The sequence below is a fragment of the Equus caballus genome, chromosome 3 (assembly GCF_041296265.1).
Source record: "Equus caballus isolate H_3958 breed thoroughbred chromosome 3, TB-T2T, whole genome shotgun sequence".
Lineage (NCBI taxonomy): Eukaryota > Metazoa > Chordata > Mammalia > Perissodactyla > Equidae > Equus > Equus caballus.
The window spans coordinates 107,901,288-107,925,352 of NC_091686.1; the positions used below are offsets into that span (position 1 = coordinate 107,901,288).

Genomic DNA, 24,065 nt, shown 5'->3' on the forward strand with positions numbered 1-24,065 from the left:
GGAGCTGGAGAATAGCAAGCGCAGATAGAGACTTCTACTACTTAAGATTCTTTTATGAAAGTTGCCATAGGAAAGGAAAGGCAGAGCCATGAAATGATGGAACACGAGGATTACCTGAGGTAGCTTGTGAAATATCTAAGGGAAAAACCTAATGACTAGGAACCTAATTCAAATGCTGTGTCCTTGTAATTTCTAGTCAGACTAATACATTTTCTGCCATTTCCGAGTATATAGTTTAGAACCCAACAGTTTTAGTTTAGAAATGGGTGGTGCAAATCGCTTTTCTAAAGAGTAACTTGGAGCGTAACTCAAAGAATGTGTACTTCTCCATTACAGAGAATAATACGGACATTGAAGAAAATATGATAAAAATATTTTTGAAAGTTTGGTTTAGAAAGCTTGTTCTAATTCTTCTATCAAAATTTCAAAAGTGATGAATAATTCCAAACCTAAGAATTGATAAAAAGATTCATTATTTTAGGGTTTTCTTGCATATAGTTTATGAAGTCCAGTGATGAAAAATGATGAAAGCCATGCTATCTTATTTGAAATTTATGGGAATTGTCAATTATTATGCCCCAATTAAAATGTAATCTCCTGATTGAACTGTAAAAGTGTGTTCATTGTCTTTGGTGTGAAGAAAGAACAAAATATTTGTTAAACGTTTTACACAGATAGAAGGAAAAGGTTCAAGGATTGAGGAGAAGAAAAATATATTTAGAAAATAGCATTTGATGGGAACTTATAAGAAGTTAGGAGTGACTGGAAAAAATAATTGGGCCGTTACCCAGACATTGTTAAAGTGATTTGTCTTGGAGACTAAACGATAGATCTGTAAAGTAAAAGCTAACTCACTTGTTTTTTCATTACAGTCAAAACTTCTGAGTATTTAAGGAATGAAGTTAGAAATCATTACATTTCAGATGTTCTTAAGGAAATAAATGTTCCAGCATTTTGGTAACTTGCCCTTTTATTCATTGTCTGCTAGATGTTGACTCGTTTGGGCTCTGTTCCCAACTGCCCCCAGCATCATCAGCTGTGTCAACCATCTAAGGAACTGTATCACAGCCAGTAAGAGAGGTTGAGTCTCATTTTTACTACTCCAGGGTTGTCTTGAGTCATTGTACGGGAGTAAGTACTTGAAACATAGAAGGCACTATAATTAAACAGCTTTTAGTTTGAGCCAGAATTAAGTGAAAACAAGGATTATTTCTTTTCTCAGTGCTACTTGAGGTAGGTAAATATCTCAGAGATGCTGAAAAGGTCTTGTATGATGCCTGGGTGCTCCTCTTGGATATTGAATGTCTGAAACCTTCATTTACCAAGAGAACTAATTGAAGACACTTTTTCCCCCTTAGGGATCTGACAAACAATCGAATAGGATGTCTGAATGCAGACGTATTTCGAGGACTCACCAACCTGGTTAGGCTGTAAGTATGTGTTTCTTCTTTTGTATTAAAATATAAGGAAGCGTTTGAACCAGTACCCAAATATTTATGAACACTTAGAGGTTTATTTATTTATTTATTTATTTAAAGATTGGCCCTGAGCCAGCATCTGTTGCCAATCTTTTCTTTTTTTTTCTTCTCCCCAAGGCCTCCCAGTACATAGTTGTATATTCTGGTTGTAGGTGCTTCTAGTTCTGTGTGGGACACACCTCAGCATGGCCTGATGAGTGATGCTAGGTCCACGCCCAAGATCTGAACTGGTGAAACCCTGGGCCACTGAAGTGGAGCACGCAAATTTAACCACTCGACCTCAGAGCTGGCCCCAGGTGTTTAATATTTGAGTAGCAACTGTAGAGGTTATAGAACTGGTAGGGGATAAGGAGCTAGAAATTTAATGATGGAGTTATAATGTCATCAAAACATAATAACACATTACTCCCTTCCTCCCCCCCACACATACTCACAGACACAGGCACACAATGTGGTATGTGCCCCAGAGAACATGTCCATATTGAGAGAGATAAGCAAAAGCTTTGCTAGTCTGGGAAATTTTCTTAGGAGAGGTTAAACTTGAGCTGATGGTCCAGAAGATTGCAGAGATTCAAATCATTAGAAAGGAAAAGAAGCTTAGCAAAGGACGCGTCAAGGTAGAAATAAAAGCGTGGCCAGTTTGTCAAAGAGAAAAGGCCGTTGTGAATCAGGGCCTTATTTCATTTAGCAATGAAATGACCATTTGAATCATGCCACTGACCTTGTGATTTGGGGTGAGTTGTTTAGCTTTTCTGAACTTTTCTGCTTTTCATCTGAAAAGTAGGATTAGCAGTAGCTCAAAGTTATTTTAAGGATTAAGATTTGAATGATCTATATCTGTTTATTTCTTATAATGTATGTATAATATAAATGCAGAACTTAGTATAAACCATCAACTATATTTTTATTTTATTTTTAAAATAAAGAGGCTCTGTTTGGCTGTAACTAGAATAAGGCTGGCTATCTATAATAGAGCTTTATATGGGAGTGTATGAAAAGCAGCAGAGGCTTAGAACTCATTCTACAGTAGGAAGCCACTGACAGACACTTACGTGGGAAAATGGCATCAAATCGCGTGTTGGAGAAGAGCAGTCTGGGGATAGGGGTTTAGGGATTGGGATTTAGGGTAGAATGCGGGATTTTGGGTGAAAGTTGAAGTATAAGGATTGTCTGTACCTGGTTCTTTCTCTGTAGCTTTTTAGAATGTTTCTTCTATTTCACTCAAGTTTACTTTGAAAAAGCTGGTAGGGGCCGAAATAGTGAGATTATTTCATCTATACAGTAGGCGAGGGGACTTCAATTCTTAGTGTCGAACGAAGTACTGCTTCTTAGGAAACTTGTAGTGTTTGTCATTGTGCCCTTTAATTTTGAGGGAAAGGTATATGGCCAAATTTCTGTTTTTAAATAAAAGATTGATTTGGTATACAGCTTTACTCATAGCTTGAAATTACTTAAATCAATTGCAGTTTTCTTTTTTGTAACTGAATTGCGAACAATTTTATTTCAGTGCTTTTGTTATCTCTTCTTGAGAGTTTCGTATTTTTGGTTTTGAGGACTGTATAAGAATTGGCAAAATGAGGCATTTATGAAGGAAAAATTTGTTATGTTTTTGGATAGCTGTGACTCAAGTAATGAAAAAGAGTCTGGAGTGTACTGTTTGGTCGACTTTAGTTCCAAATGGATTTGCTGCTTTGGCCCAGGGATTTTTGACCCATCGGTAAATGTTCTTTAGGCGAAAGAGCTGGTGGGACAGTGCTTACATTAGGGTAATTTATTATTTTCTTGCTATTTCTTTTGCCTCCTGCCTCAAAAACTAAAGCTTTGGGAAGTTTTACAGCTTCGGTCCTCTCTTGCATTTTTATCAATTCTCTGACACTATTTGTGAGAATTTATGGGTCATGAAACACAATGGACATTTTTCCAGATGAATCATTAAAACATAAGAGTAGCACTACCAACTTTTCTACTTTGAGATTTGATTGAGATGATTTTGTAACTCAGGTAATAATAGATTATTGTGGCTCTTTTAAATGCAACAATCTATGGCATATATAGAAATATACTGGACTTATATCCTTTAAATACTGTTCTAAGAACAGTTATATTTGAGGGAGCTTCTTAACAATCAGGAATGCATTGCAATGGAGTTGCTTATAAGAGTTTGAGAATAGGATAGTTAACCTGATTCTAGAGCTATGGATCAAGAAACTTTGGATAAGCATTCTGTATCAGCTGCTACAATCCCTGGATTTCTGGGCTCTCTGAGTCAGGCTGTATGCTGGTTGTGAAGGCTCATAACAGTTTGTATTTCAAACATGGAGAAGAGCATTTTCTCAATCTAGCAAGTGGGAAAAAGAGTCTGATTTATAATGGTTACTGATTACATTGGTAATGTAGGACATTTCTTAGATTAGGAATTAGAGAGCTCCCTTCTACTGTCTCCCACCCGAAAGAGTAAGTATGCAAAAGAAGTGAATCTGGAGTGGATCACCTTTCTGGCCGTGTCCTCTGCTGCCTTGTTAGCTGAACTCTCTGGATTACCCTGGAACGTGGGATCTCCGCCTGACTGGGCCTCTTAGCGCAGGAGGCTGGAATTGAGGCCCCTTGGGGCCTGGATGAGACCTTGGCAGACAGCCTACAGCATTCCTGCCCAGACTTCTCAGCATTTGGAAACAAGTCTTGGCTTTGGAGGTTTAGGTTAAGAATTCAAAAATAACTTTCTTTAAACATATCGGAGGCTTCAGTGAACCTGGATGTGGTGGGTAAAATTGATTGATTCTATGTATTGATCTCTGCCTTTGTCGATGGAGAAATTCGGGAAGAGCTGTCTCTGAGAAGGGAAGCCATACTCCCAGAGGTTCCCACCCCAACCCTCCTGCACGCTGGAAATAATCGGGAGACCAAAGATGGGGAACGATGAAAGGGCTTCTGTGAAGTCTCTGTCCTTCACTTAAGAAGTTAATTTACAGAGAAATTGGCAGGAGATCAACAAACCTTTTTTTTTCTTTCTACAAATTTTGTTCAATTTAAAACCTGTATTTTTTCCCCTAAAAATTATACCTTTAATATTTTTCTACCAGAAATATTAGTGAGTGATCTTTATAAGAATATTGATGTTATTAAGTAATAAAACCATTTGCAGAAGGAGAAGGTAAATCTCCCGTCCATGACCCAGACATCACCCTGAGACAGCCTGTCCTAACTAACTCGTGTATATTTTCACATTTTCTGTTGCCCCCACAAGCGTGTAGGTGTACATGCAGGGCTTTAAAAATGAGCGCTGTACTCAACAATTTACTTTAAAAAGACTTTTATCGAGGGGCTGGCCCAGTGGCATAGTGGTTAAGTTCGCATGGTCTGCTTTGGCGGCCCGGGGTTCATGGGTTCGGATTCTGGGTGTGGACCTACACACTGCTCACCGTGCGTACAAAGTGGAAGAAGATGGGCACAGATGTTAGCTCAGCGACAATCTTCCTCACCAAAAACCACCTTTTACCGACATATCATTAAGATCTTTTTCAAGAGAGTACATGTTGATTTTAGGTCATGCTTGTTAATAGCTACAGAATATTTCAAGTGTAGAACAGATTATAATGTAGTCAGTTGTTCCTCTGTTGAAAGGACATTCCATTGGATTGCATTTTCCCCTCCTTTAACAGATCTGCCCTGGTAAATATCCTGTGTACACACAGATGATGCATCGTATACATTTAACTTATAGGAATTCAAATATATCTGTTTAGCAAAAAGTAGGTAAATAAAGAAAAATTAAGTTGAGAGAGTAAGAATCAGCAACATAAAGGGTGAGGGTGGGGGTGGGTGGACAATTCACCTGCCACTCCATTGAGTGAGCTTGTTAGGACACAGGAGCAGTGACTTTACTGGGCCTGTTGTCATTCTCTGTTCCTGCTTGCTTTTATTGTGTAAGCATCTGAGAGCTGGAGTGTGATGTTAGTGTTTTAAAATATGTGCAAGTTCTTATGGCCCCCAGGCCGAAGCCAATTGCTCCATTTGGTGTTCAGCCAAACAGACAGCAGTCTGTTCCAACAGTGGAGGAAAAATTGGTTTGTGTTGGGATTTACTGGGAGGATGCTGTGTCTCTTTCCAATGTGATTCCTTCCTCTGTAATTTCCAAGGGAAACAACCTAGTAATATGGAATAATTAGAATAACATTACCTAATAATTAGTATCTAATGGTCCATGTAAGATGAAATTTTTTTTTAAACTTAAATCCTATATTTTTAGGCTAGATTTTTATTTCCAACTTACTATTATGGAATTTTTCAAATATTTTAAAATTAGAGGTGATTGTATAAGAAATCTCCATATCTCATCGCCCATTTTCAACGCTTAACAACTCATAGCCAATCTTCGTTTAGTTGTACCCTCCCATCTCCTGTCTTCCTGCCTACATTATGTTAAACAAATTCCAGTAATCATATAATTCCCCATAGGATAGCTTCACAAAAGTATAGTTGTTCAGCTTAATTGCATCTAGGTTACTAAAATGTTAAGGTGATTGATACTCCCATGAGCAGTACCCTTTCAAAATCCACATTTGGTACCTGCTCTGGAGAGGCCAAAAAAAGGGGCATCTCTTTCATTGTTCTTTTAATTTGCAAATATCCTTTTTTTTTTTAAGTTCCTAGGCAATTCTCCCATGAGGATTAGAATCATTTTATCTAGCTTTTTTATATAAAAAAAATCCTAAGACATATTTAAAAAATAATCCAATGATGTTCTTACTGAAGTTCGTTATATATTAACTCATGAAGAATTGGTGTCTGTGTAATATTCAGTCTTCCCATCCAGGAGTACGTTGCTGCAGGTGTCCCTGGAGCAGCTGACCCGCTGACACTGGGGTAGATGGATTCTACCCTATTGAGGTAGACAATTCTACCCCTTTGTCACTTTCTCCCACACTTGAAGGATTCAGCCCAGACTCTGGAGGAGAGACAGGCCCACTTCATAGGTCTCAGGAATTCTACCTTGAGAGCTCTAGGTCTAAATTGTATCAGTTGGGTTTTTTTTGGTTAAGAAAGATTGACCGTGAACTAACATCTGTTGCCCATCTTCCTCTTTTTGTATGTGAGCTGCCACCACAGCATGGCCACTGACAAGTGGGTGTAGGTCTGTGCCTGAGAACCAAACCTGGGCTGTTGAAGCAGAGTGTGCCTGACTTAACCACTAGGGCACCAGGGCTGGCCCTAAATTGTGTCTATTCTTGATATTACGACACACACAGAACAGATCTTGTGGTGGTTGGATCAATTTCCCGGAGCTGTCAGTCCCATTTTAGTATTAGAAGCCTGCTGAAGTTGGGGTCCACATCTTGGACAGTCAGCCACCATTACTGAGCACCAACTATATACTCCAGCATATTACTAGCCGCCAAAGGTACCTTGGTAAATAAGACACACAGGTCCCTCCCCTCCTGTTGCTCGTAGACAAGTGAGAAAGAAATACGTCACTCACATCATTATGGGAATAACTCCTGAAATTGTAGTATAGGGTGTTCTGGGTTTAATTCATACAAACTCTGCAAGGGTTTAGGTATTTATTGAAGCCATCTGATTAAGGGGAAATGAGAGGGTAAGTCACTTGCCCCATGGCCAACATTGACTTTTATCCCGAGTCTTTCATTTTAAACCCTGGGCTCATTCCACTCTGCTCACATGTTTCACTTAGTTACTCTGGGCTGCTGCTGCTTATCATTCAAGTCATCCTTTTCCTTTCTTTGATTTTTAATTTTTGCTTTCTTAAGTGGTACTAAGTGAACACATGAAGAGTAGTTCTAGTGTAATAAGAGCATGACTATAATGAGGTAACTGAGATTCACCTGCTATTTGTTGGAAAACGCCTTATCTAGCAGTAATAATTTTTAAATAATTTTGTTTACTGCTTTGCATAGGGTTAAGAACAAATTTCTTCTTCAACCTTAGAATATTTACTAGTCACTCCTTGTTTGTAAGATTTAAAACAACTTTCATAAATTCTTTTTTTTTTTAAAGATTGGCACAACTGTTGCCAATCTTCTTCACTTTTTTTTTTCCTCCTTCTCCCCAAAGCCCCCCAGTACATAGTTGAATATTATAGTTGTAGGTCCTTCTGGTTCTGCTATGTGGGATGCCGCCTCAGCATGGCCTGATGTGCATTGCCATGTCCGTGCCTAGGATCTGAACCTGTGAAGCCCTGGGCCCCTGAAGCAGAGCGTGTGAACTTAACCACTCAGCCACAGGGCCAGCCCCCATAAATTTGTCATAACATCATTTAATGATTGTAAGACCTTAGGAAATATGAAATAGTATAAAATGATATGTAATTGTTATTGGTTTTTTTAAGTGAAATTATTTCTTTTTTCCAGAAACCTTTCGGGGAATTTGTTTTCTTCATTATCTCAAGGAACTTTTGATTATCTTGGCTCATTACGGTCTCTGTAAGTAAGAATTTTTTTTTATGTTTTGATAAATGTATCTTAGTTTTTGAAAATTAAAATCAGTTACTGTATGACGACTTTAATTGGAGAATCTTGTGATTTTGCAAAAATTAGTATCTCACTTGAGAGCTTGTATTCGTGTTGAAAAGCATGCTGTAAACATTAGGAATGCATTTCAGAGCGGGACAACCATTTTCTCCTTAGAATACTGTCTCTCTCTAATGTATATTTAACATAAATGAATTGGTAATTTTTTCTCTTTGACTGGTTGTCAAATTAGAAAATATTTTGTTGTTTGACTAATTAAATCCCCAAAGTATAAAATATCCCTCTCTATGAAGAATTTATAGTTAAGAGTATTTTATACTTTAGGGATTTAATTTTATCCTGGAACCCCTTCCCCAAACTGAATTCACAGTTAAAGAGAAAGAATTACCAATTTATTTATGCTAAATATACATTAGAGAGACACAGTATTCTTTTTTTTTTTAAAGATTGGCACCTGAGCTAACAACTGTTGCCAATCTTCTTTTTTCCTTTTTTCTGCTTTTTCTCCCCAAATCCTCCCAGTACATAGTTGTATATTTTACTTGTGGGTCCTTCTAGTTGTGGGATGTGGGACACCGCCTCAACGTGGTCTAATGAGCAGTGTCATGTCTGTACCCAGGATCTGAATCGGCGAAACCCTGGGCTGCCGAAGCTGAGCACGCAAACTTAACCGCTCGGCCACAGGGCTGGCCCGAGACACAGTATTCTAAAGAGAAACTTATTGCTGACATTTCCAGGGATCTTTATGTAAATGCCTGCTTTATCAAGTCAGCGCAAGATCATATTTATCAAGTCAATGCAAGACCATATTTACACGGTTCTCTGTAGCTTTAGAATTGGCTGATTCCCTCCCCCCGGCACAGTTTGGTTAATTGCAACATTGTGCAGGAGTTACTTCTGAAAGTAATTATATATCCAGATAAACCTTAATCTATTGCAAACTATAAATTACACTAATTTCTATTGGAATTACAGTTAAATATAATGTTTTTCAAATTTTTATTGTGTAGAATTTATGAGATTGAGTCTCTGTTTTGCCAGTGAAAAACGTCTTCTCTCCCAGGTGCCTCTGTTCAATGTAAGCTGACTTCTTTCCTCCCCTTCCTTCCCCTCTTCTCTTTTTATCCTTCTCTCCCTTCCTCTTCTCTACCCTTCTCCTCTCCTTTCCTTTTCTAAGCCTATCATTTAAGTCTCACTTAGCCATTTTCATTGGAACGTAGCTAATAGGTTAGCCATTCGTCTGGCTCCTCAGCATCTTGGTGGACATATGTCTGTACTTCTAGAGTCGGATTGGATCAACCTCTCTCTGGTCTCTTTTTGATGCCACTACCATTCTTGTCCACAAGGCTGCTTTTTGGTGAAAACATCTCTTTTCGGCATATTTAGTGGCTCTAGTTAGCCATTTCTGTGAAGTTTTGGAAATAGACTGCAAAGCATAATCTGCCTTTTGAGACGCTGGGTAGCAGGAATGTGGGAAGTATTTTCATCCAAAAATTGGGAAGAATTGCCAGTATTTTTACCTGGTAGAGCTAGAAACAGACCAGAAAGTTGTGCTTAGGAATTAGAAGTCAGTCCGATCATCCTTCTGATACTGCTTTTTAAATTTAGTTTCCTTTTGTTGTGTCTCATCCCCCCCCCTTTTTTTTTGGCTAAAGCTAATGAGATGAAACCAATGCACAGTCTGTATTAGAAGCACAAATGAATATATTCGCCCTTTACACTTTGTTGATTTATTTGTACAGAACATGTTACACTCTATTTTAGTTGTATTTAGATTTTGTTCCCCCTATTACGTCACGTCCTCCAGGTTGACGGGGGCAGTGTCTGCATTTATTTTATTAGCTGGACTTAGTGTAAGGTGTGGCCCTTGGATAATTATTGCTTTGTAAAACAAGTATTCAAGAAATTGTTGTGCTTATATCCAAGCTTTGTATATCCTCTTTGTTTCTTACATCCAAGTGCCAAATTATAAAATTTCTTGCCTCCTGTAAAGATAATTCTCTATTTTCTTTCATAGCATGTAGGAGATATATTTTGAGTCGAGGCTATGTCCCTTAAGTTTGTAAGTATCTGTAGTATCATTGGGTGCATAGCAGAAAGTGTCAGAAATAGTCGTCATTGTCAAGGAACTTACTCTCCAGTCAGAGAGACAGAACATAATCCTGTGAAGCAGTCCTATATTGCTTTGTGTTGCCAGAATTAACTGGAGAGTTTGTAGGCATTTCAGCCAAGAACACGGCACTGATGCTGGAAACACTGAGGAAGGCTTCGAGATCCAGTGTTAGCGCCACATGCTTTATGATGAATGGGCAGAAGATTGATAGATAAAGAGGACGAGAATTATGTTTTCCAGAACCCTGGAATTAAGGAATTTTTGCATAGATGAGGGATGATGAATAGATTTTGTTTGCGTGCCAACCTTGATCGAAAACTGAGTCAGTCCCAGGATCAGCGAAGAGCAGTGCTGGAGTCAGACACTCTGCAGGTTGTATCATTGGAAAGGAGACCGTAACTGGTCGATGGTCTATGCCACAAACATGCTTAAGGGTCAGCAGCAGCATGCTTGCCACCCAAAGCGTAAGCCAGTATAAACCGAAAGTGCTATTTAATTTTCTTGACCAAAATCTCTCCTTTGTATTTTGTATGCTACAGGGAATTTCAGACTGAGTATCTTTTGTGTGATTGTAACATATTGTGGATGCATCGCTGGGTCAAGGAGAGGAACATCACTGTGCGGGACACGCGCTGTGTTTATCCTAAGTCTTTGCAGGCCCAGCCAGTCACAGGGGTGAAGCAGGAGTTGCTGACATGCGGTAAGGGAGAAAAAACCTCAGAAAGTATTTGCCGTGGTTTGACTTGCTACCATGGTTTCCTTGACAAACTGTAAAATTCTCTTTATATTTGGGTGGAACTAGTACAACCATTAATCTTCATGGATTTGATAATTTTTAGTTTATGCCAACAATTAAGCTAGCTGGATTAAAAAACATGATTTATTCAATTGGTCTTTCAGGTTCTTAGGTTCTGAATGACTTTCTTTCTGAAAACTAATTTCAACGAATAGCATAGATCTTTAGATTTTTCTGTCGGTTGGTAAATGAGGAATTTGTTGATAGTAGTAACATCTCAGGATGCAATCATATCGTTTGTTGGTCGGAGTATGAATTGATACAGCCTTTTTGAAGTATAGTTTGGCGACATGTATCGATATTCTTAAAAGACTGACAATTTGATGTGGTAATTTTCCATGTAGGGGTCAGTTATTAGGAAATCATCAGCTATGTATATAAATCTCCAGACTTTATGTATAAGCATATTGTAAATGCTCAAAAATAGAGGATTGGTTTAATCACTGTGATACACCCATTCAGTGATGTAGTTTGCAGTTTTTGAAAAATCATGATTTTGAAGACTTGAGGAAATAACACGTTTACCGTGAGTTAAATGAAAACACGTAAAAAAAGTGCATAAGCCAAAAGCGGTCCTTAAAATGATACAGGGAGATTCCAGTTTAGTCTTTGTGCTTGGAAATAAACAATCCTATCATTTTTTTTCCTTTTCTCTTTCTTATCATTTTTATTGTTGTTTCACAAGTAAAATATGCTCATTGGATGAAAGTTAAGATTTACGAAAAGAAATAGTGTATACTTATATCAAATCACCACGGTGTACACTTTAAATATCTTACAATTGTATTTGTCAGTTATACCCCAGTAAAGCTGGGAAAAAAGACAACTAAAATAGAAGCAAAAAGACAAAGCCCATGCTACATTCTTATCCCTCAAAGGTAGCTCATATGAAAGACACCTTGGTGTATCATCTGCACCTTTTTCTTATGTTTTGATCAAAATGTCATAATACTCTAATGATATTTTGTAATCTTTTAAACTTGAGATAATATAAACTTATTTCCTCATCATATAAAATAGATGCATACCAATCTGTTATATAGATGAACCAAAATTTAACAACTTTCTTATTACTGTATATTAGGTTAATAATTTCTCACTTCATAAATAATACAAGGACTAATTTCCTTGTATGTGTCTTTGTAAATTCGCTCTTATTCTTTAGGATATACTACTACTAAAGATAGAATTGTTGTGTTAGACAAATGGACTAAATATTTTAAAGGCTTTTAATGAGCCCATGGTATTTGTGTGTATTTTTTTGTGTATGTGTTTAAAATGTCTCCCTTTTATTTTTCTGACTGGAAGGAAATATTATCAGCTTTTTAAAAGTGATTATAATGTAAGGGATCTTAAAAGATTTTTTTCTTTCTTTCTCTTTTTTTAAAATGTTCTAAATTTTCTGCAGTGAGTATGGATTACTTTAATAACTAGAAACCAGTGGTTTAGTCAATGGTAATACAATCTCCAAAATGTATTTTAAAATTGTGTGTGTATATGTAAGCATGTACTTATCCCCAGGTTTAAGTATCATTTTATAGCTTGTTCTTTTAATATTGCTTCTGTGATCATCTGCTAGTTTAATGATGCCACCACAGAAGGAACAACTCTAAATGTCAGAACTGATGGGAAATGGTTTTCATTTTAATTTTACTTAATTTTGTTTTCATCTCAGACTTGCTTAACTCAGTCCCAGCCTTGTTGGTGCTCGCGTTAGAATGCTGTTCACTGAGGAATAAATTGGTTTTCCATTTTGAAAATTTTAATTAAAATTTCTATAACTCTTAATTCTGGAGTGTGAATATCGTATTGCATTTGTTTTTCTGGGTCTTTGTTTTACCGTCTCTAGATCCTCCCCTTGAATTACCATCTTTCTACATGACTCCATCTCATCGGCAAGTTGTGTTTGAAGGAGACAGCCTTCCCTTCCAGTGCATGGCTTCATATATTGATCAGGACATGCAAGTGTTATGGTATCAGGATGGACGAATAGTTGAAACTGATGAGTCACAAGGTATCTTTGTTGAAAAGAGCATGATTCACAACTGCTCATTGATTGCAAGGTAAACTTTTGAGATGAGGCATTGTCTCTGGATTGTATTTATTGTTTCAGAGTTGTAATGTTTAGTTGGAATTTAAATTAGTGTTTTATCTTCTTGCATTTAAAAATGCAAACATCTGACATTTCCTTTTCCTGATGTTTACTCATCTTCTAAAATTAAATAGTCATCTTTTCCATCCAGTTTGGAAGAAAAAAGCATAGGATAAAAGGGAAAGAAACACTGTTTAAAAGTTGGAGACTTTGTTTAAAGTTTTAGGACGAAAATGTAAACTTTTAGTACCAAACTAAATTGCTAACCTCTTCCTGCTGCTAAGCTCAGATTTTCACTTTTAGGAATCACCTAGTTTTTACTGTTTGTCTTATGATTAATGCTACATCTTAAGATACTTCCTCTCTCCACCCCACTAGTATAAAAGAATATAACATTTGTCCTCTGAGCCCCATGATCGATGTGAGCACCAAAATAGTTAATTTGAATGAACTTTAAAAAGTGTAAAAAACAGTGAAAATATATATGTCATTATCACTTAGCATATATTTTATTTTGGTAAAATCTTAATCTGTGGCATTGCATTTTCTCTTTCTTTCTCTTCCTCTATGTCTTTTCCTATAAAATAGATGCATACCAATCTATTTCTTTTCTACCAATTATAGAACTCAGTGTGCATGTTTAAGAGTAGATCTGCAGTTCCACACTCTGTGACGAAGTGCCCTAGGGTATTATTACAACAAACTCACAGAAGCACCATGAAAAAATTACTGAGAAACTAAAGATTCTCTGAGTGGAGACTCATGTCTGGGAACTTTTAGGGTAGAATATCCTAGTTTATAATTTCTGTTTCTCTCTTGAGATTTTATTTTTGTTTATTAGAAGCATATTTTCATTTATGTCATCTAACATATTTACAGTAGATGCTTTTATATCCTTGCCTACTAATTCCAACTGCAGGGTCGTCTTGGGATCATCACCACTCATTATTTCCCTTTTTTTAAAGATTGGCACCTAAGATAACAACTGTTGCCAATCTTTTTTTTCCCCCCCTGCTTTTCTCCCCAAATCCCCCAGTACATAGTTGGTTATTTTAGTTGTGGGTCCTTCTAGTTGTGGCATGTGGGATGCCACCTCAGCATGGCCTGCCGAACAGTACCATGTCTGCACCCAGGGTCTGAACCAGTGAAACCCTGGGCCGCCAAAGCAGAGCGTGCGAACTTAACCACTCAGTCGTGGGGCCGGCTCCCCTACTTTTCTTTTGAATATGGTTTATATCTTCTTACTTTTTAAAAATATTATTTATATGTCTAGTAATGTTGGGTTCTATCCTGGATCTCGTGGATGATTTGCTGTTCAGGAGAGGTTGACAAAGTATAGCCTATGGGCCAAATCTAGCCTGCTGGGCCTGTGAGCCAAGAAAGTTCTTACATTTTTAAATGGTTACATTTCAAATGGTTATATAAGTACCTACGTAGTGTTCTTGATGTTGCTTCTTGGCCAGCAAAGCCTAAAATATTTAATGTCTGGCCTTTGAAGAAAAACTTTGCTGACTCCTGACTGAATTCTGTTGTATTTGCGTGAAGAGAGCTGGTTTTTGTTTCTTCAAGCAGCTAACTTGGCTCAGCTCAACCTCCTAGCTCTGTGTTTTCTGTGGTAGGGGGCAGCCAATGGCCGCCTGGTGTCTGCCGTACCTGCGTGTGGGTCAGGAGTCGGTCGGAGATCTGGGTAGATTTCACACGCAGAAGTTAGGTCTTCCAGCCAGGCTCCTTTCTGATTTCAATAAGTCAGAGTTTCTGGTTTTTAACGAGTAAGATTGTGAGTTTCTATGTGAATGCGGCCTGTCCTTGGGCAAAAGTCATTAAAAAAAAATATACTCCTGGTTCCTCCCCAGTGCCAACTCCTTCTTCCTGGTGTTAGCTCCTTTCTGATTTCTGCCTGCTTTGCAGTCACTCTCCATGTGTTGAGTTAGTTGTCATTCTGTAGTCTGTCCAGCGTTTATAATTGTGAACAGTAGGGAGGGTGACTGGGGAGGAGCCACTGTGCTGTTACCAGAAGCGGAGTTCCTTTACTGGGATCAGATCGTTAGGAATAATAAGTCCCAGTGAGAAGCCTCTAATTGTTATATGATTGTTACTGTGGTGGTAATTTCACAAGGGTCTACATATATCAAAACTTATCAGATTGTGCCCTTTAAGCAGTATATTGTATGAATAGACCATAGTTAACATATAATACAACAGTAAAGCTTTAAAAATATAATAGAATCCTTTCCTGAATAAAAGAGCTTTGATTAATTGAGAACTCTTAAGTTCTATGACTATAAAGTAACTAGATTTACTTTATAAATTTATTTATGCAAGTCATGCTTAAATCTGAATTCCTTATTGCAGTACAAAAAAGTTAATTCTAAGAATAGCAACTTTGCCTAACATTTTTGTTGGTAGAGGGACACGAATAAAGTGAAAATCTTTCATAAGAAGACTGAGAAGTCCTTTCCCCAGAGTTAGCCCAAGAATAATAAAAAAGCTGAAGAAGAAGGAAATATGTGGTTATTGAATTGGAGAATCTGAGATACCTCTTGATTCTTTATTGGTCTCCTCGTGTCATTTTCCTTCATTACTAAGAATCAGAGTGTGTAGTTTCTCTAGAAGATGAAATTGAAGCTGCCTCTTTCTCCTTAAATCTCCAAATAGGCTTCACTGAGGATTCCTGAAAATTTTGTCCTGATAATTGGTTTTAGACATTGAAGTTATTGCAAAAAGTTATCTAAAAAAACATTCACAAAATATATTAGGATCATAGTGCCTGGAGTGTCCTGAGGCACTGCAGTGAGTTTCCAGAGGGGCTGTGGGGGTATTTGCAGCTTTTGAGGAAGCATAGTGATGCTGGACAGTGTCAGACACCGCACAGCTGCTGGCTCCAGGCAGTTAGGGTGTCCACGTTAGATAGTGCTGCATTCCTTTTCGCTGGTGCCATACTTTAGGATAATGGGTTTTTGGCGATTACTATGGTACAAAGCAAGTACTGTGTGAAAATCATTGTTGAAACCATTAGGAAGTACTTGTGGTTGTTTAAGAATGAAGTAAAACCTTTATTACAAAGTAATATGTGTTATTTTTTCAAATGACTACTAAGTTACTAGGACATAGCTGCACGGTTTGGGGATTTAATTTAGTAATTGGAACCGCTGTAGGTGTTTCTTTTGAGCCAGGGGCACCGTGAAAAAGTTATGTCGTCAGTGAAGATGCTGAGAAACAAGAAAGTTTGGAAATCTTTGTATTAGAGAATGATTTTCATTGCCAAAATTTTTCATACACTTCTTAGTTCAGTAGAGTTATGTAACTAGAATGTTTGACACTTTCTTATTTAAATTTAACGTCAAAACTCTTTTTATTTTCAATATATTTACTTTAGTGTATTGGTTTATTTACTGGTAAAGATGATAAACATTTTCTTTGATTCAAAATAATAACAGTGCCTCAAAGTTTTTATTAGGATGTTTGTTGTTGTGTTGCCATTCATGATTTAGGAGACTGGAAAAATGTATATTAACTTTAGGTTATAATTTTGTAAGTTAATTAGAATGATACATGCTTTATGTCTCATTATTTCCTATTTATATCTACATAAAAGCAAAGCATAATGGGTCATGCGGTGGGGAATAAAGGTTAATTGAAGGTTCTGATGTTTGCTCTTTAAAATAGGTTTTATATTAGAGAATTATGATTTCATCTTGAAAATTGAATTTACTGATAGCTATTTAGAAATATAGCTGTTTTATAAAATGTGACGGATGCTATTCCGTGGAAAACTCCTTTTGTTAAAGCATTAATTGGTAATGTGCTAAATCTTTTTAGGGACTTAACGGGTTGCTTCTTGTATAACCCTTCTTCCACAAGATATTGTACTTTAAATATTTTCTGAATTACTCCCTAATATTGGTCTCCTTGCTTCATGCTTGAGAATTTTCCTCAGAACCTATGAGAAGGGAGATGTAACTCGGAAACTTCTCCATTAGTTTTGCTGAAGAATGTGCCATGATGTTTCTGCCTTTACAGTGGCTGTCCCCTTCCTGCTGTGTCCTCCTCTCTGCTTCTGGAAGGCAAGGTCTCAGGCATCGTGTACCATTGCACTTTATTCATACTTCTGATATGACTCTTCCCAGAGTATTCTAAGTGTCCCGTTACCTGCTTGTCTTGACCTGCTGCTAAAGAACTTAAATGGAGGAATCAATTTTTTTCTTTTCTTTTCCTTTTTTTGAGGAAGATTGGCCCTGAGCTAACATCTGCCCCCAATCCTCCTCTTTTTGCTGAGGAAGACTGGATGTGAGCTAACATCCCTGCCCATCTTCCTCTATTTTGTATGTGAGACACCTATGACAGCATGGCTTGATGAGCGGTGTGTATGTCCGTGCCCAGGATCCAAACTGGTGAACCCCGAGCCTCTGAAGCAGAGTGCACGAACCCAACTGCTACACCGCCGGGCCGGCCCATGGAGAAATCATTTTTTAAATCTGTTTTTTATCTAGCAGGCGCTTGATGCCCAATGTGCATTCAGACGTATTTGCTAAATGAATGACAGAAGCCCTTGTTGGTTTCCCTTTTTGCCTAACCATATTTTCTCTCTTTTTAAAATCTTTCTTCATGCAGTGCCCTAACCATTTCTAATATTCAGGCTGGATCAACTGGAAATTGGGGCTGTCATGTCCAGACCAAACGTGGCAATAACACGAGAACTGTCGACATTGTGGTGTTGGAAAGCTCTGCTCAGTACTGTCCTCCTGAGAGGGTGGTCAACAATAAAGGCGACTTCAGGTCAGTGACATGGAAAAGGCTGCAAAAGTCTCCTTTGCTTCAAATCTCTTTTTATTCTCAAAGGCACATAATTGGTCTCCTATCCTCAGTAAGAAAATTTGGAAAATGTATGTGTATGCACATATATATCCTTATATATCTATCTGAAGACTATCCTTTAGAACAGTGATTTCAGAAATATTTATGGAGCTTTAAAAAAGTAGGTGCCTGAATTTTATCTCAGATCTGTTGATTTAAGAGTCTCGGAAGGAAGAGCTGGAAGTGTTCATTTTTAACAGGTGGTTTTGTTGTAATAGTTAAGAACTACTACTTTAGTCGAATTTCCGAAATGTTCCCCTAAAATAGTGCAAAATTCAGACCGTGCAATGCTATTTCCTGGTTTTTCAAGGGCTCTTTTATGGGTGGACTTTGGAGGGTTAGTATCGCTAAATCACTTTTAACTGGTGGCAGTTAAGTGTAGACATCATAATTAGGAGAAAAGATGTCCCATTTTCCTCCCCTATTTGGTTGATTCTGACAACTAAGCAAGAAAGACTTCGGAAAATGAAAGTTCTTGGGTGGCCTCAAACTTGGGAGGCCATTGGCGTTGGACTCTGTGTTAACATAAGCAAAATGAGTTCAATATTATGACTTTTTTACTAGAAAGTTAAGAATTTGTGAGAGGTAAAACTTTTACCTTAAACTCTCTTTACTTTCAAAGTTGCTTTAAAACATCTTTAAATATATTATTAATATTTTTTACATTCAGGATTTTAATAGTGAGTTTATAGTTGATATAAACAAAGGGAGATAGATTGCTGTTTAAACCAGAGTAAAGATTGTTGAATACCCAGTTTGCACGGTCTGTGATGGGTCCTATTGCTGCCTTGTGGCTGTAAGCCCGATTTTTAAAGGATAAGTAAATCCTTTGGTTAATCTTTCAAATTTGAGGTGAAAAAGAAATAACAGCATCTTAGCTCAGCTAGTTCTTCATTGCTTTTTTTTAATTGTCTTTTGTCCTTTGAAAAAAATTCTCCTTGACACAAGTATACAGAAATCAGCATTTATTATTGCCAGTGAATAAGTCTTTTATGTGGATTAACTGTTAATCTATAATACTTATATTGTATACTTCAAGGTGAACTAGATAACATTTAATTTTGTTATATCCGACATCTTTTACTAAGTAATTATAATATGTCTTCTGCTTATGGTGGATTTTCTTTTTTTACTCATAGCTTTTGAGTATTTTATACTTTTAAAAGTAGAAGAAAAATTGAATTATTTAACTGACTAATGAATTATTTATCTTTTGACACTCCTTAAGATATACAATTAAACTTCCACTGCATTATAAGATTTAGTTTAGTGTTGCTTGGTCTAGTTATACAGTTTTTGATAATGAATTATATTTTGATGTGACTGATTATAATTTAGCAGTTCCTGTGTTAGGAGTCTGCTGTAACTTTTATTAAATATGTTCATTTTCATTCCCATTTTTGGAGAAGTGGAAGATTTCTTCCAGTCCATTTAGTGATGATCCATGCCAACAGGTTTGTATAGTCACTTAAACAGTGACTATACAATTTATTTGGGCTTCTCCCAGATAAATTAAGTTGTATACTGTGTTGGAGTTCTTCAAGAGCACCCACAAGCACAGAAATTTGCTAGAAGGATTCATGGAACTTGATATAGTTGGAGTCACATCTAAGATATCTTATAGGGATGTAGTAAGATATGTAGCTGGATCATAAGGGAAAAAGGCACAGTTGGGTTCTGAAGCGATCCATGTGCAGGCCTCCTTGTGCTCTCTCCCTCTTGTGAGGGTTGCACAGAGCCTACTCCTCCAGTGATGAAAAGGCAGCACCCTCCATGCAGTGTTTCTGCCCAGGGAAGCCCATTGAAGACTCAGCACCCAAAGTTCTTATTGGGGGGCTGGTCATATAGGCATCCTCTGCCTAGCATGTACTGAAATTTCGGACTCCCAGGAAGAAAACAGGTGTTCAGCATAAACTGCATTACTTGTGCAAGCACTGTAGGCACAATGAACACCCTTAGCAGTTAGCTGTTCATGGGGATGCTCCAGGCCCCAAATTCCTGGAGACCACCAAAGGGCCAGTGTTGCAATCAAACCTTTCTAAGGATAGCAGGGGACCTGCTAGCCACTCGGACCTGCTGTGGTAACTCTTCTCTGCAGTGGTACTAACTACTTCTGCGAAAGGCCAAATTCTGTTTAGATTGGACACAATTCTGACCTTATATACCTAATGGTTACATAAACCTACAATATAATAGCAGTAATTAAAAAGAAATGCAAATCCATTTGTTGCAGCATTTTTCTCTTTTACGGCATAAGGCACAATTTCCCTGTCTGTTTATAGCAACATTTAGAGTATTTTAGAAAAATATCCTATTCTGTTATGGTATTAAAATATACTTGGCTGATAGTTTAAAATGATTTAGTTCATGTTAACTTTTTTTTTAGTTTGGTTTTTATTCTTAAAGGAGTTTTATTTATTCTCCTTGATTTTTCTCTATAATTATACATGACGTTTTCATCTTCAACTTTTCTTCTCTTATGACTTTTGTCAATGTAAGTTTTCTTGTATTATTTTATCTTCGTCCCTCTAGATGGCCCCGAACACTGGCAGGCATTACTGCATATCTGCAGTGTACTCGGAACACCCACGGTGCTGGGATCTATCCTGGAAACCCGCAGGATGAGCGGAAGGCTTGGCGCCGATGTGATAGAGGTGGCTTTTGGGCAGACGATGATTATTCTCGCTGTCAGTATGCAAACGATGTCACTAGAGTCCTTTATATGTTTAATCAGGTAACTCAACAGTCTTCAAATTTGCCGAGGTTGTTAATAAAACATGGTATTCAAACCAAATTACCTAAGAGTTTTTTTTACATCCTAGTAAAGCATAAGGATTTTGGGTTTATGCTTCCATTGATTGGTCTATCTTGGAGATCCAGCCTAGTTTTCTCAACTGGTATTCAAGGCCCTCTGTGGCTTCACTCTTCCTTTCCAGTCACTGCCTGGTTTTCCGCCTTTGTTTGAATGCCTTAATCATCTGTTTCCACTGGACAAAATCCCAGCTATCCTCCAAGTCCACCTGGGAAGCCCCCTCTTGGGTTCCTTTTATGTAAAGTCCCTTTGTCACAGGTGATCCTTTGTCATACATGTACTACTCAGATACCTTTTCCTGTCTTTGCTTCTATGCATCTTTTATAAACCTCACCAGATTATCAGCAGCTGGAAGATGGTGTCTGTATTATACATTTTTTTATGAACCTTAGTATCTGGGATACCCTTTTTGCAATGATTGGTGCTGAGTCGTGTTTAAGTCAATAAATAAACAGATGTAAAACATTACTGGCAGTGCCTGGTGATACAGATAAGTGCTAAATAAATGGTTCATACTCCTGTGGAGTAGGAGTTCCAGGGAGATATTGATCCCTCCCAGCTGGAGTACTCAGGAAAGCCTCTTTACTAAGCAATTGGAATTGAGTGCCTGTAAAATTTGGAGAAGCAGAGAGGGAGAGATGGTGCAGCCTGTTTACGTGATGTGTTTTCGTTTATTATTATATTTCATGCCAAGTTAAAGAAAATTTCTCTCAGGGAAGTTCCCATGAAAATTTCAGTTTTCTCAGGTTTGAAAAAGCATTTTAAGAAGGTCGTGGTGAGTAAGTAATAAAGATTTTGAATCCATTGCTATGTTTTTAAATACAAAGATAAAATGTCAAAATTCTTTTGATATTTTGCTGAGTGCCTCCTTTTTCCTTTTTCGTGTAGATGCCCCTCAATCTGACCAATGCTGTGGCCACAGCCCGACAGTTACTGGCTTACACTGTGGAGGCAGCCAACTTCTCTGACAAGATGGATGTTATTTTTGTGGCTGAAATGATAGAAAAATTTGGAAGATTTACCAAAGAGGAAAAATCAAAAGAGGTATTTTTCTAGTTCAGCTTTGTAGCATATAGCATGCCAACAAACGGTCCTGTGGTAGAGATGAATCTGTATTTTTAAAGTCTGTTTATGTTTGCTAGATTTGAACTAAATACACTTTTTAGTTTCCAAATTGGTCATAGAGAAACTTCCACTCCATCTATTATAATGACCTTTCGTTGGGTGGAGTAGAAGTGAACTGTCAGTTCTGGGAAATTAAGGTCCCCTGACAGAGCAGAGCCAGCCTGGGAGAAAGCATCTTTCCGCCTCCACATTTTGGGTTAGTACTGGGGAGTACTGGGATTTCTTTTCTCTACACAAGCCATCCTTCTTAATGTGAGTTTTAGTCACCCAGATCTTGTGTTAAATTGCTTAATTGCTTTTGTGATGTCCTGGAGAAATGAAAGAGTGTTTTAGGAACTATTTTGAAATTCCAAGTGATTGAAAACTTAGTGACCTTGAAAGGGGTACATTTTAAAAACCATGCTAAAACTATGATATGCTTGTGCTGGCCCCATGCTGTAGTGGTTAAGTCTAGCGTGTTCCACTTTGGCAGCCCAAGTTCATGGGTTCGGATCCTGGGCACGCACCTACACCACTCATCAAGCCATGATGTGGCAGTGACCTGCATGCAAAAGCAGAGGAAGACTGACACAGATGTTAGCTCAGCTAATCTTCCTCAAGCAAAAAAAGAGGAAGATTGGCCACAGATGTTAGCTCAGAGCAAATCTTCCTCACCAAAAAACAAAACAAAGCAAAACTGTGAATATGCTTGTCAACACAATATCCTTTAGGAGAAAACATTGACAACCACAGTTTTTAGAGCAAATGACCAGCAAATAATGTTTTGAATAAGTTTTTAGAAGCAGTTTAACATATTCTTAGACTTCATCAGGTGTCGAGCTGCCTGAGAACTTTATATATTGTTTCTTTTATGATATAATCACACAAAAATGAATTTTAGAGGTAGAAGAAATCAAGTCATAAGCTGAAGCCCAAAGAAAATTACATTATTTATCTAAGGTTTTACAGCTAGGTTAGGGCAGGGCTGAAAACAGAACCCAAGAACCCTGGCCATCTAATTTAAGAGTTTTCTTTTATATCACATTTACTTTCTAGTACAATGTTGCCCTGCCCTGGTATTCCAGAAATACTCAATATACAACTGTGGGGAGAATATTGGACTAAAAGTCTAATGTGTTTCTTTACGTAGAACATCTCACATTGGTGAATATGCTAAAAGGTAAATTACATTTAACGTAGGAGCTTTTTGGTTTTTTTTGGGTAGAATATCTATTAATATCTTGCATTTTGGTGATAAATTTTGGAACTGCCGCCTTAGTACATTAGGTAGTTTACTTGATGTAGCTGTTAAAGGAAGAAAATAGTTCTATGTATATAAATGAGACTCAGGTCGAAGGACCACTTGATAACGAGGTAACATTTCAGTGTTGTTATCTGAACTTCAGACTACAATTTTCCAGTGAACTGTCCTCCTGCTTGATTGTGTCTCTGGGCCACAGCCTGCTTCCTGTGTAAATTTTCCTCGCGCTGAGAGAAGCTGGCTGCATTCTGGCTCTGTGGTAATCCTGCTCTCCATTGTTGATTGTAATCACAGGTTAGCTGCCCGCATGATTAGAAGTCATTCTTGGAAGAGGGATGTTTCGAGTCACTGGTGTAATTGGAATGACATTTGGAATGTGGACATTGAAAAAGATTGTGCCATCATATAATATGTATTTATTCCCACGCTGCCCAGCTTTGACATGAGGGGCCTCTGTGCACCTCCTAACTCAAGAAGAGCGAGGTGGTGCCCAGAGGTGCACATTTCACCATATTTGCAAATGTGTGGAATGAATGGTCGATCACGTTGGCATATTCTGAGGTGGAAGCATCTTGTTGAGGACTGGAAGTAGCTGTGGTTTGTGAGTTACTAATTAACCATGGGCCCTTTCTTTGTTTTTAAAATAGGGATGGTACTTGCCCTGTTAACTTCCGGAGTTTGTGTGCGCAAGTGAGAAAATACAGGTGAAACTACTTGCAGAATCATTGCAAAGCTAGGATGTACTTTTATATGATCAGGAAATTTAACATTCTTATGATCTCAGAAGCTAAGAAGGAGGTTCTTTAAAAAAAAGAAATCACCAGCGTGCTTTAGTTACTTGTCTAAACACTTAGTTTGAAGGAGGTTGATGTCGCTTTCACTGGCTGACGTAGGAGGTAAAATTTTAATTATCTTTGGAAACAAATGAAGGCAACTTATTTAGTCTAAATAGAAGAAACAGAGGAAAATTATTCAGGATCGAACAACTGAGATATAAATGTGATGTTACCCATCTGATTCTTTGGAAACTTAAACCGCAGGCCATAGCTTTCACCGTTTAGTAAAAAGAA

General features: G+C 37.7%; 1 protein-coding gene across 2 annotated transcripts in view; it reads left to right on the plus strand.

The window, feature by feature from the left end:
• Positions 1–24,065, plus strand: part of ADGRA3 (adhesion G protein-coupled receptor A3) — a 122,066-nt gene that overhangs the window by 52,841 nt on the left and 45,160 nt on the right. For both annotated transcript variants that reach the window (XM_023638291.2, XM_070262542.1), the window contains exons 4-10: positions 1,359–1,430; positions 7,844–7,915; positions 10,616–10,776; positions 12,722–12,935; positions 17,576–17,740; positions 20,351–20,552; positions 21,519–21,674. In XM_023638291.2, the coding sequence (XP_023494059.1) occupies positions 1,359–1,430; positions 7,844–7,915; positions 10,616–10,776; positions 12,722–12,935; positions 17,576–17,740; positions 20,351–20,552; positions 21,519–21,674 (1,042 nt within the window). The remainder of the gene's footprint in view (positions 1–1,358; positions 1,431–7,843; positions 7,916–10,615; positions 10,777–12,721; positions 12,936–17,575; positions 17,741–20,350; positions 20,553–21,518; positions 21,675–24,065) is intronic.